A 13726-nucleotide genomic window follows, 5' to 3' on the forward strand; every position below is an offset into this window, starting at 1 on the left:
GCTGGTGTCACAAGGAGAATACGCACACGAGGACCAAAAAAAAGACTTGCCAAGTTAAGGACAAAGCTGCCACAAAAACGAACGGTGGTCATCTTTTCTCCATTTCAGCAGGAGCTGGATGGAACACTCAGCTGCTCTGCAAAATCCAGCAGACCTGAACACCTCCCTTCACAGGTGTGAGGGATTTCACCCACCCACTCACCCATTTTCACATTAGATGTTTGTGATTAATAACGCCAGGCGGTGACACAAAGCAAATGGTTTATTCAGATCAATCTTTTAATCCCATCTCACCCTTTAAAATAAATTACCAAATAAACTCTTCCATGAACTATGCTCTAAATTGTGAGGTGGTCATAGGACAAGGACTTCCCACAGAGGAAAAAAAAAAATCACTTATTTTGGAACTTGTTTTGGTTTCCCTGATTTTTTTCTTCTCAAAACATTAGGATTCTGTAAAATTTTAATCTGACACAAAAATGAGAATGCAGTAAATAGCAGATTCTCTGCTCAATCACACACTGATTAAATGTTCATAAAGCAATACCAATACTTTAACAAGGGAACTGCTTCTACAAAATCCTGATAAAAGCATTCCTGGAAAACATTTAAAAACATGGTTTAGTTGATTTTGATGTGCAGTACCAGCCTATTTTATTGGGGTAAGTGGATTTAAGAAAAAAAAAGAAAAAAAACCTGACACAGTATTTTGCAGTAGGTTATCTCAATGCACAACAAGCTCTGAGAAATTAAGCCTCAAAACATCCCTATAAGTCAAGGACTTTACAAGCAGGGAAACTTGCATCAACAGTTAAGTCAGATGTCAAGGTCATACAAGGACTCAGTCTTGACACTTGTGGTCATCCTATCACATCACATCACAATATTTTTCAGAGAATGATTTATTATGACTATGATAATTACTGCTCAGGTTTCTTATTAGTGTTATCTGCTGGAATGTAACCACACCATAAGATGGGATGTTTTTCAGTAGAACAGTTTGATCCACTGCAAAGCTTCTTCAGATTTAACCCACAACTGCAAGCTTTAAAACACTAACCCTGCATGGTTCCTCACTTATTTTGATACCAAAAAGGAAGTGCTGCCTCACTCTAAAACTGCAAATTAAGGCTGATGTAGCAATGAGCTCCAGCTGCATCATTAGAGAAGCACAACTCTGCACACCACAGGGTGTATGTCCCTTCTTTTACTCTAGCTTGAGTTCCCCCTTCTGCCTTTGTTTTTCCTTTACTTGGCTTTAGATTTTGGCTTAGCCAGTTATCAGTGCTCCCAGACATCTATTCCCAAGGGACTTGTCTTGCCCTCATTACCAGCAGGTGTCACATTGAAGGATGTGAAGTACCCTTGCTGCCGAGCTCAGGCTGCAGTCCCTGCTCTGGGGATTGCTGGGGAAAGCCCCATTCCCCCGTCCCCCTGCTGGGGCAGAAGTCAGTGCCAGCACCTTGAGCAACCCCATGTCTGTAGTCTTCTACTTGCACCATCTCTCTCTCCATTACCAAGAGATGAAAAGTTTCCCCTCCCAGCTGCCCACAGCACCAGGCTATCAGGCAGCTGGCCTAACTCTTTACTAGTTGCTTTCTGTCCCTCTCTCTAATCACAGGATTATTTGTTGATTAATAATTATGTATTTCTGTAAAAGAGAAAAAAATGCCTCTCTGTGAAAAAGTTTAAATATATAAAAACATTTCATAAAAATATTTATTATAAAAATCAAAATGCCCCATGAGCCTGTAAACGTTGCCTGTAAAATCTCCACTAACTGGAATAAATTGAAATACAGTCATTCAGGCTCTTCTCTGCCCTCTCCAGTAAGATTTTAAGATAGCCAACAGAAATGCCGCTTGTCTTGCACTTCAACCCTCATGCCACCCATTTTTCTTCTTCGTTTGTTTACAATACGACAGTTCGGTTACACAATGCTGGCAACTTTCTTTGGAGGCATCATTTGTCTTTGCTTTTAACAGAGTTCATCACGGCCTGATTCTGAGCCCTTCTTAGGGAGTGGGTTTGAGGTCTGAGTGGTAACAGGAGCAACACCAGGATGCTTAGAATGTGCATGTGAAAATACACAGACCTGGGAACAAAAACAGAAGGAGAATATTATATTTTTGTTGGCAATAACATGAATTGTGCAATATCAGTAAGCAGAATTAAGTGCTAAGGGATGAATGCAGAATGTACGAAACCTAGAAAGCACAAAAATACACCCTTGAATTTCACACAGTCACACATTTCACACAGATCCACATTTGATATCTGCTGGCATGGATGAAAACGTTGCCGTGAATGTTAATGAGGCAAGGAAACAATCAGCAAACTTTGGAATCCAAAGTCTGACAGCTCAGATAAACCCATCTAATTCAACCCCAGACTTATTCAGCCCATCTCTCTTTTAATGTTACAGTATACAAGGCCATGTTCTGAAGAAATATCCTTCATGCTTAAAAAAAATTTAAAAGTGACAGAAAGCAAAAAATTCATTCAAAGTCCTGACATCTGAAATAAATCAAAGCACTCAAGTTTTAACTGGGGAAGGTCAGGTAATGATGTTTACAGAAGGCTTGTGTTTTTGAAGGTAACTACTCAGAGATATCATTATTTGGTATCTTACTAAACATCAAATATTTTTATTTCAAATAATTCAATATACACAAGATTGAAGAGAAATAAAAAATACTTAAACCAAATATGTGAGGCTCTGGCAGCTTGGTAAGGATGATGTTTGGGAGCAGTACAGTCCAGCTCTTAACCACAGAAATGCATCTTTCCATGGTCTCATTTATGCTCCTTACCACAGTTCTTAATATCCTTGTAAGGTGCCTAAGACCATTGCTAGGTGAGCAGTGCTCAAAAAATTCATGCCCTAGTCCAAAGGTGTATAATTTCCTTGCTTAACAGTCTCTAAGTTTAAATGTTAACTGTGCTCAAAATCACCAGGGCAAAAAATATTAAGAAATGAAACTAAGAAATATTTGGAGTAATTTTTATATGGTAAGTTTTCTGTGTTGAAATCAAATGTTTTTAGAAACAGGAATAGAAAATGTCGAAATTCAAACCCCTCCAAACAGACTGGCATCAGCCTATCTTGACTACCAGTTTCGTGTCTTTTATGTTAGAGGAGGAAATTGTCTGTCTTCTGAACCAAAACCTGTTACTCTATGTTGACGGTTCACTGTAGAATGAAAGAAAAGCAAAGCAATGTACTCCAGTCTCCTTTTTCTAATTATTTTCTCAATTTCCCTATTTCAATTTGGTTTTATTAGAGTACATTTGATATACTCTGCAACAGCAGTGTTTTCTTATTTTAAGGAACCTAGGGAAGTACTCATTTCCTAAGAAAAGAAGCATACTTTAATAAAGAAAAGCATACTCATTTCAAAAAGTAATGGGCTGCCAGAACCCTCCATGTCTCCTGATCGATCACATCTCTTGTTGTACCCATTTAGCAGCTGGAAACCTGGTCTTTGCTCAACAAGTCCTTCCTACTGCCAACTCACATTATTTTTAACCTCTTCAGCCTTGGCTATGGCTAATGGCTGAGACTCAGCTGTTCTGAAAATGGGAACTGAGTATATGAAAAGTCGCATAAGGACACAGAGAAGTACAAGCAAAGTGCTCTGCCTTGGCATTATGATTACCTCACTATGTTACCGAAGCGCAAAAATCACCCCTTATACATTATGAAGCATCCTGTTTGAACTCCTTTCAAATTTGATGAAACGCCAACTGTCTTTCAGTGCAGTTTGGGTTATTTAACGGAAGTCTATGCCGGTGTGGAGAACAACAGTCAAGAGGAGAAAACTTACTTGTAAAACTTAATTGTGGGCTCAACAGCCAGCATAACAAACGGTGCAACAGTATAGCACACAGCCAGTTGAGTGACAACCCAGGTAACAATGTCGTAGGCTATCTTAAGAGGCACTGATGAGAGGAAGTAATGTCTGCAATTGTTTCTTATCTGCAGATTAGGGAAAAGTAAACAAAAAATTATATACATCCATTTCTTAGGCAAAGCCATGTGGACACATTGCAGTGCATAACTCTCCACTTACCATCAGCATTAGTATCACAGAAAGGTTTATACGCCCATTAGAAAGCACTGAGTAGGAACACAGAAGTGTATTGACTGGCATATCCAAGATGCCACAGTCAGTGGCAAACAGAGAAGTGGTCCCCAATTTCCTCTCTCCTAATCACAGAAGCAGACTCTCATTATGGGTGTCTGGCACAGTATCTTTGGGGAGGGGAGCTGTTATGATGTGATCTTCCTCCCTCCTTGTTTTCATTTATTACTGGTTATCAACAGTAAAACATAGTTACTTTAATTGGACAAATAAGTGTTTATACCTGCAAGTATGTGCTGCTCCATAGAGATTTTGGGTTAGTTTCACATTTATGAAATCCTCATAAATGAGAGGCAAAGTACACATTAAGAGAGCGTGTTCAGCAACCTCCTTTAGCCATAGTGGTTAATACTGATTACTAGTTTAATTCACCTTTCAAATTGACCTGACTATTTATCCATAGTCAAACTTTAATAAAAGACAACAGTGGTGCTTCCTAGCCTTGCACAACTGGCTGGTTCAGCCTGAAAGATCAGCAGTGATAAATTTATCAATAGTGAGACATGAAACCTGTTCTGACCAGTTTACTGCATCAACTGAATCCACATAAATTGTTCAAGTTTGGGCTAATGCTCAGCCCATAGCAGCTTCTTGTGTAAGACTGGGCCCAGAGCCAATTACACACCAGCATATAGGCAACATGACCCAGCAAAAGTCTGCAATCCAACATGATCTTGAATTCCGAGCTAATTTGACTGCATGAACATAGTTGGTGGCTCTACTAATTGAATATCCTCGAACAACATTTCCTCTGACAGCCAGGGACAGCAGTGCATCACGTGCAGAATCAGTGCTGGTTCTAACTGCTGGGGGTACTTTGCAATTAGCATCAATACAGAACAAAGTTTCAATGAACATCAAGCCTGCAAAGACATGCAAGAGGGCTCACATCAGGGACAAGCTGCTTGACCATGTGATGGTGCGGTTGGCAACTGGAGAGTATCTAGCACTGGCCTTAGAGGAGAACAAAGAAAGGTACATACTGCTCTGGCTGCAAGTGTGATAAGGATTCCAGTGAGAAACGTAAAATAATATCCAGGATAGATACCATGCCACAGGGCCGACAGGATAAATGTTAAAGCCGTAGGGTACCAGGGAGCTCTGTCATAGCAGACACTGCAAAAATGAAAACAAAAGAGAAGAGGTTGAATATAACTGAACAATGGACACTGCATTTCAAATACTTCTCTGTTTCTAAGGTCTTAATCTGTTTCCTTAATGGTCTTATCTTGCCTCTGTTACAGACTAGGGCACGAGGCACTCTCCTTTCATTTAAATGGAGGTTTAGATGGAATGAGGAAGCATGCTTTTTTTGCACTGAATATCCAAAGAGTGCCTGTACTCATTTCTGGCACTCAAAGCATTTAAGTAAATAATGGAATAAAGGACAAGCAAGACTTCCTTCACCTTTACATCACTATCTGGAATCATACACTACCCTTCAAAACTCTGATGATAGATCAAGAGCAAGTTGAAAGACAAAGAGATGTGACCCCACCCTTCAGTGGTGAACTGAGATATTTTTAGGCACAGTTATCTGGCAGATGCTGGGAACAACAGGGAGTGCCGTAAGCTATTGCAAAACAGGGGATTCCTGCTAACTTTAGCAGCCTGAAAATCTTATTCCCAAGATGCAAGCGAAGGATAACAGTTAAGAACACAACAACAGGTCTATTTGGCTATCCAAAGTTTAACTGAAACACTGTGTTCCAAAGAAACGAGTCAAGATAAATGCTTTTCTTATCAGGAATATAATTTGAATAATGAAAAATAGTAGACATTGACTTTTAAGATGTATGTATTTAACATCATTATAGTTATGATAGCTACAATAAATCTATGCCTGCATTTCAGACACCATGCTGACTGTACACTGAGCTTCAATCATGCCACAAAGTGTAATGAATAACAAGACATAGCCCAATCTACAAAATTTGTACTTGTGCTAGTATTTATAACATGTGCCTTAACAGTCAGAGGTTAAAATCAAGTCATCTCAGTGCCATATCCTAAACAAGGACTCCTTGGCAAGCATCTTCTGGTAAGTCCAAACCAGACTACACTTGGACTTTGAAGATTTTGACTTCTCTCCACTTCTTACTGAACTGGATCCCAGTGACACAGCAAGGCTCACCTCTGCATGGGAAATGTAGCACAGTAAAGCAAAACAGTACGGGAAGAATAATGGAGAGAAACAAGAAAATGCTATTACTTCCTATTATGAGGGATTCTAACAGTTCATTTATTACTTTGCTGCTCATATATAAAATATGAACATTTTACATTTGCAGCAATAAAACTTTACAGCACCAAATACCCTTGTATACCACCAACTGTTTAAGACACCGAAACAAAGAACAAGAGGCTATACATTCATGAGATCCACCAGTCAGCATTTTTCCAGGCCATGTAGTGGTTTTGGGTCTCACATGCATGTTACTGTTTGATTACCCTTACCGTTTTAGCCAGGCAGCTGTCTGAATGTTCCAGTTTTCAATGTACATTTTAAAACTTGTTGCAGTCTAAGAAAGAAGTTCATGTGAAATGTTAGCACTGAAACCTGTAAAATACTACTTGCATTTTAAATTCATGAGGAGGTACATGGAAAATATTAATTCTAGCTGCTAACTTTTGGGAAGACTGTGCCACAATCCATCACTACATTAATCTGATTTGGGAGAGACATTAACTAGGTTGATGGCTCACTGCCAACTTGGCACTTGCTCTAAAGTCTCACTTTGTTACATAAAATTAAATACATTGTTTGGTTATTTTTCAAATAATGGCAAATCTGAAAAGCTTTCTTGTTTTATATGGTTGGTCTTCCCTTCAGTTCATAAACAGCTTCATTTTTGGAAGAGATACCTTGCCCCCAATTATGCAGTCTGTACTTTCCTAGAGTACAATTAAAACAATGTGTTAAAAAAATCAAAAGAAATGCATTATTATTTGGAGAAGGAAGGGGGGGAGACTGAAAAACATGGATAAAAAAATTTTAGGACTAAATTTAGAAGCCAACTGTCAGTGCACTGCCAAGCTTGAGAAACCAGAGTAGACTCCAGGGTCCTGAGAGAACCACCCATACTTCCTCTGAGTTCCCCCAGCTTTAGGAGACTGCTGGACTCCGTTGTTCAGCATCAGTTCCCTAATCCTGATCAAATTCACATCTGGTGGTTCTCCATCCCTGCTCCCTGCCTTGGTTCCATGTCTGCTGACAAGAACCTTCAAGGGCCCCCTCACCAAGCAGGGTCATGATTCAGTGACACTGCATTATTTTGCCATATCAGCTGCAGGCAAGTGCACACTGAAAAGATGCATTAAGGGCAATGATTTCCAAAGGGAACATGCAAATATCTTTGCACTTCCACAATGAATCCCAAGGCTAGCAATTCATCCTCTGAATTTAGAGTTAAAATGATTAGCAATTCCCAGTGCAGCACTGCCACATTTTAATTGCCTTACTGCACCAAGAGAAGCCAAGAAAAATACAGTTTCTCATCCAACTAATATTGTCACTCTCTTTTGGCCTCCTTTAATTTCCTCAGTTACATTACCAAGAGTGAAAGTAGTCACTGGCTGTCAAAACAAGCATGTTGCCAAAGGCTTTCATGTCCCCAACATGTGTTTAGCCCCTGTCCATGTTTTAATGCTTGTACCACTCTTGCCATGTGCTTATCTTACTACAGATCAAATAGTCCCATTTAGCACTCAAGTTCCCAACTCTTCAGCAATTTTACATGTGCTGAATATACAGACTATACCTGTACATACTGCACAATCACACTTCAATTTCCAGCACTGTTGTTGGCACATAAAGTGATGGTTCAAGGCTTACCCGAAGTCATGGTCTCTGTAGTTCCTTTTTTATTCATTGCACACATGATCAGATCAGAGAGCACTCTGCTTTATGCTCTTGGAAACAATATCTGATCTCTGTTGTCCATGAGACCAATAAAGGAAGTAAGTTTTGAGAGGTCTACAGTTCAGTGATTAGAGAGGAGCAAAAGCTCCTATTTCCTTAATTTGGCTCGACTAAAGAGCATTGCTTGCTCTTCACTTTCCTACTTCAAACAATAGTTTCCTCAGCTCATCAAAGTAGGAATCATCTCCTGCCGAAGACTGAATCAGATATTTATTCAAGATCTCAGAGTGGCACCTAGGCTCCAAGTGGCACCAAGCATTTCTTGGCTCTGTATTCTGTACGTGCTCAAGGAGAGATGTACACTGAGAATTAATTAATATTAAAAAAAAAAAGAAAGAATGTTGAAAAAGAGAGAGTGTATCATGATACTTCCAATTTTGGCATCTTCAATGAAGAATTACAGGAGCTCTTTCATTTTTGAGCAGAGCTATTACAGTACGTTTACTTAATCACAGATCATTCTACAATAAAGCATTCAACTTATTTTCCTCCATGATTATGTTTAAAATCATAACTACAAAATTACAGAGGGAAGCTCCTCCTATTTCTAAAAAAGAAACCTTTAGAAAGCAGTCTCAGACACATAATATTTCCCTATCTCACTGGCATTTCCAAAATATTTTTCAGGGCAAACAGTTGGCCATTTTTTGCATTAGAGATACAAACATAAACAGCTTACAAAAGACTAATGGATTTTAAAAGTACACTGCAGTCACAAGAAATGTGTGACAGATGTTTTGAGAAACAGTGTGGCTTGCTGGATGGCGCTCTAGACCAGTAGCCATCTAAGCTCTATGTGGCTCTGCCAGTTCCCATTCAGGTTGCTTGATTTGTACCTGTTATGCCTCCTACCCTTGTTTTTCTCCATTCACAAGAGGCACTCCAGCCCTTCCAAGTGTTTGTGCAATGACTGCTTGTGCCTCTTTCACTACCACCACTTATCTCAACTAGGCTACAAAAGTGAAAGTGTTAGAAGTAAATAAACAGACATTTCACAGATGGTGAAGAATCATAGCTGTGAGCAATTTACTGACCCACTGAGCTCAGCCACAATCTACAGCACTTGACTGCTCATTTATTAAATATCTGATGTAATTATTTATTAGCATTCAGGAAAATATTTAGAAATACCACCTGAATGCAGACCATAAGGAAGCCTGTGAGACAGATGCTTTTTATCTGCCCAACAGATAAAATACAAAACCTCTTCACGCTAAAGAGGAGCAGTCTGGTGCCATGGACTTATTTTCCTTTCAACAAAGCCTCTCCCCATTATCATGCCCATTTCTCTACAATTATGCCAATGCAGCCACTCCTTTATCTCACCTCAATGTTCCAGATATTCAAATTGGACAACAGGTCCCAGCGGAAAGTGCCTCTCTCATCAACTCCACTGAATCCATAACCAGCTGCATTGTTGACTGCATCTGCTGCAATGTCAAAGCAAAACAGGTCAAAATCAGACTGCTGGAAAAGCCATATTTTCTTACAAGTCAGTATGAGACTAAACACACATTCAAACCAGCTTTGTAGCAATTAGCAACCTCTCTTTCCAAGAAAAGCTTTTTCTTTGCAAAGGGGTACTACAATTAGGCTACATAAGAGTCATTTCCTGGAGAGGAAAGACTAGCTACCCCTTAGGCAAAAGAAATAACAATGAATAGAAATCACTTTTCCTATTATTTTGCCTTTATTATTCACCTGAGATAGATATACAAGTGTGGCCATAAAATGAATATTTTCTTCAAAAGGGCAACTGGATGTCTCAGCATCTTCCAGAATTCTGAAAAGCTGTAATGTCTCAAAGACATGCTTACCATTTCTATTAAGAGTTCCAACATGATTGTTCTAATTAAGAGTGGCATTCAGACTTCCACAGACAAAGCCTTTTGCTAATTCTGCTGCCCAGTGCCTCACTAAAGTGTCTCACCATCTCTACAAATCAAATATTGAGTAACTTCAATTACAGACTTAGCTACTTTAAGCACAAGTAAAAGCTTGGATAACAGTTGGCATTAGATATTGCTACACACTTGTTCTTGCCCAGGGTGCTGGTCAACTATCTCCCCCCCTCAGACTTGCCTGGAAGTCACCTCATCACTGGATCTCGAGATTCTGCTTTCAGTGTGCCCCTGGCTAGAAATACCTTCTTGCAGGACTAAGAAAACAGAAGGGAGGATTCATTATCACCTCTGAATCACTAGTTGCAGCCAAAACTGAGGATCATAGGAAGAAAAAGTGAAGTGCAAATACAGGTAAGGTTTTTCCTTCTAGATCCTTTACAAAATAAAAGCCTGGTTATGCTTTAAAAGGTCAGTATTTCTTTCCCAATAAAGAAAATTGATTTTGCTTTGTAAATGCTATGAGTACAGGCACAAGCTCACGGAGAAGCCCTAATGCACAAAACTAGGGAGAGAATCTAATTAAAAGCAACATGACTAACAACAAATAAATAAACAAGCAGCCTTGTCTAACCTGAAACTTTCCATTTTATTTTCCACTTTACTAAATGAGCCAGATTTTATTGATGGAAAGAAAGGCCTCCATGTTTTTAATTATCTCCCTGTTCAAAAAAAACCAAACGAATGACAAACAAGAACCCTGCATGAAGTTGGCCCATAGGATCCTGCTCAAACTCAGAGGCTGGAGCTGCATGTAACAGTCACCCCAGAGCAGGGGAACTCCTGCATTTGCTCCTTCTTGCCCTAAAGGTTGCAGGGACCAATCATTTAGTGTTTATTTGCCAAAAACAAGAAATCAGAAATCATAGGATCAGCAGTTATAATATAGCAGACCCCTCAGCCTCTTGCTTCCCAAGCTGCTGTCTGCAGAGTGAGGTGTGAAGCACAGAAAGATGACAGTTGTCCACACTCAAACTGCTCTCAGAACCCCAATCTCCACAAAGCTCAGCAGAGGTTTGTCTCCCTGCTGACTTGAACAGCTCTGGTGTATGGCTTTCACCACTCCTTGGGTGGAGGCACTCAGATCTGAAGTGGTTTGACAGCTCAGAGTTAGATTTGCAGCCACGTTCCCATGACTATCGCTAATGCAGCAAGAAGCTGAATTTTCTTTCCGTGGATATGGAGGAATTCGGCAGCGCAGCTCTCACACAATAGCGTGCCTGTCCTTTTCTGAGGACAGGAAGCGTTTATCAGCCCATTTCAGCAGGCACTTTTGTAATGCCCTGGGCCACACCACCAGGAGCAAAACTGCAAAAGGATAAAGTGTCTGCTGTTCTGCTGCCTGGATTTGCAGTATGAATAAAGGAGGCCTCACCCTCCAGTATGCAGTGCATGCTTTCCACCACCCCCCCTCATTTGTAAGATATTTCTACAGCCTCTATGGTTTAGTCATGTCACAAATCCAAGTTCAATAATGGACTTTCAGTTAACTACAATGCTGGAAAAAATGGAGGCAACAATTTGACATTGGATCCAAAAAAAAAAAGATCGTGAGCAAGCCATTCTTAATCTTAAAGCCTTTCCCATCCCACACATGCCAGTCCTGGCTGCCTTCCCTTGATCTGACAGTTTTATTCCCAGGAGTTTAATCACAGTCTCGCAATGAATCTCCCTGACTATTTCCATCCCATCTCAGTGACATCCTTCTCAGCTTCAGATATATGCATTGCTGGCTGGGCTTTTAGGATCTCCCCTACACACAGTGTCTTGTAATACCAGCAAAAAAAATTCAGTAGATTTTAAGCCTGGTCTAAAGGATCTGACTCCTCACACACAGATGTGAAACATGACTTCTAAAAGAAAGAAGGTAGAGTGCAAAAAGATTATTTTGACCACCAGTCTAGCTGGTTCCTAAAAGAAATTTGCTTCTCTTTCTAATGAGCTGTCTTACTTCTCCTTTTCCTTGCAGAGATTTTTGGGTCCTTCCCAACACCTCTCCTTTGTTCCCCGTGGTTCTCCAGTCCTTTCTCTGGACTGTTCAAAACCAAGGTGTATACAGGACCCCACAGTGCCCTAGAGGCACAGCCTAACTTCAGCCCCACAACATGCACCACAGCTTTCTAATTGAGAGACATGTGCTAAAGAGGGCCCCAAAGAAAGAGAGGGGTCTGTTTGCACTCTAACATGCAGAGCCTGAGCCAGCATGACAAATTTTAACCTCTCAACCCCATCGATATAAGTGAAAAGCTATGAGTAAAGCATAAAAATCAATGTTAAGAGGAGGATTTCCTGTAATAATTAATTTGATATATTAACAAAGTTTTAATTGAGAGGAAATCGTTACATTGACTCTACTGTAAAGGAGCTGAAAAATAGATTTGGCTCCAGACACAGGGAATCTTCACAGACAAGCTGTGAAGATTTTATGCATGTTTTTTCAAAACTTTTGACATCTCCCTTCACCAGGGTTCGCTGCCTAAGGAACACAAGTACATCTCTCAAGTGAATTACAGGTCTAGGGACCATTTTATTCTGTCCCCATCCGCAGTGTTTCACCTCTCTCCCATTTATGAACTTATTTGTTACACACAAAAATACATGATGTAGCCACACTTACCCAACGTCCATGCAAAATAATACTTTGGTTTTGCTGCCTGTGTTACAACATACAGGTAACCAAGTCTTGACAAGAAGGGTGTTTTATCAAGAAATTCGTTATCTATAATATATGCCATAGGAAAGTTCTTGGTAAGCGTCAGGAATAAAATGAGAGATACTAGTGTGATACAAAGCTTGTACATCACTGCTCCCTAAAAAGACAAAACAATGAAACATTCATTAGAAACATTTGATTAAGGGGAAAACAAGGCAGTGTTCATGACATACAAAACCAACGTGCTTCAAGAACCAATAAAGTTAGAAATTACAAAGTTGATACTGACTAATTCAGAAGAGGTGATGAAGAAAAGGCCAGAGTCAAAGGTTTAGTTTCATTTGGTTTACTGAACTACCTATAGATACGTACAAGGGACAATCAGTCACAAGTCAATTGTGATTGGTGATGAACTTCATGAAAGACTCCTACACTAGTTAGTGGAGGTCCTAAAATGAGAAAGAAAACAAACAAAACCCTACAATGGAAAGCAGAAATCCTCTCTATATGTACTATCATCTCCTGGAACTGAAGACTGGGTTCCTCCTCAAAGCCAAAAGCATTGATATTCAGTATAGGAGTAAGTCTTACTGCCCAGCTACCACCCAGAGGTCTTGCTAAAAATGACTTGTCCAAAAAGTGTATGTGTTGTAAAGCACACTTGTACCCATGGTACAGGGTATCTGCTCTGCCACAGTGTTTTCTATCACAGCTACCTACCTTCCTATATACTACTATTGACAATCATGTCAGTAGTTTGAAGCTTGTTTTCACAGAATCACAGAATATTCTGAGCTGGAAGGGACTCACGGGGATCATTGAGTCCAACTCTCAAGTGAATGGCCAATACAGGGATCAAACCCACAACCTTAGTGTTATTAGCACCAGGCTGCTAATCTCAGGGTCAAACACACATAATAAGTAAACCCTTCTAGATACAGTCAAAATTAAAAAGTAAATCTGACACTTGGGTACCACGTAAAAACTGACTCATGTTCTGAAAAGACTAATAAAAATGCAATATACTATTGAAACAACAATGTGGTTTATGAACCAAAGTACTCTTTTTATATATTGTCCACATTCTGGAATAAATTATTGTGAA

The 13726-nt window shown here is 39.8% G+C and overlaps 1 protein-coding gene across 4 annotated transcripts in view; it reads right to left on the reverse strand.

Moving 5' to 3' along the window:
* Nucleotides 1-248: 248 nt before the first annotated feature.
* Nucleotides 249-13726, reverse strand: part of MBOAT1 (membrane bound O-acyltransferase domain containing 1) — a 56812-nt gene continuing 43334 nt past the window's right edge. For 2 of the 4 annotated variants that reach the window (XM_017808639.1, XM_017808637.1), the window contains 6 exons: nt 12586-12778; nt 9394-9497; nt 6603-6667; nt 5129-5261; nt 3828-3979; nt 249-2095 (listed from right to left, as the gene is read on the reverse strand). In XM_017808639.1, the coding sequence (XP_017664128.1) occupies nt 1963-2095; nt 3828-3979; nt 5129-5261; nt 6603-6667; nt 9394-9497; nt 12586-12778 (780 nt within the window). In that variant the 3' untranslated portion in view covers nt 249-1962. Of the gene's footprint in view, nt 2096-3823; nt 3980-5128; nt 5262-6602; nt 6668-9393; nt 9498-12585; nt 12779-13726 lie in introns of those variants that run through there. The other 2 variants (XM_017808638.1, XM_017808640.1) reach the window with 2 other exon arrangements.

Source organism: Lepidothrix coronata, unplaced genomic scaffold, assembly GCF_001604755.1.
Source record: "Lepidothrix coronata isolate B3197 unplaced genomic scaffold, Lepidothrix_coronata-1.0 Scaffold23, whole genome shotgun sequence".
In the NCBI taxonomy this organism is placed as follows: Eukaryota; Metazoa; Chordata; class Aves; order Passeriformes; family Pipridae; genus Lepidothrix; species Lepidothrix coronata.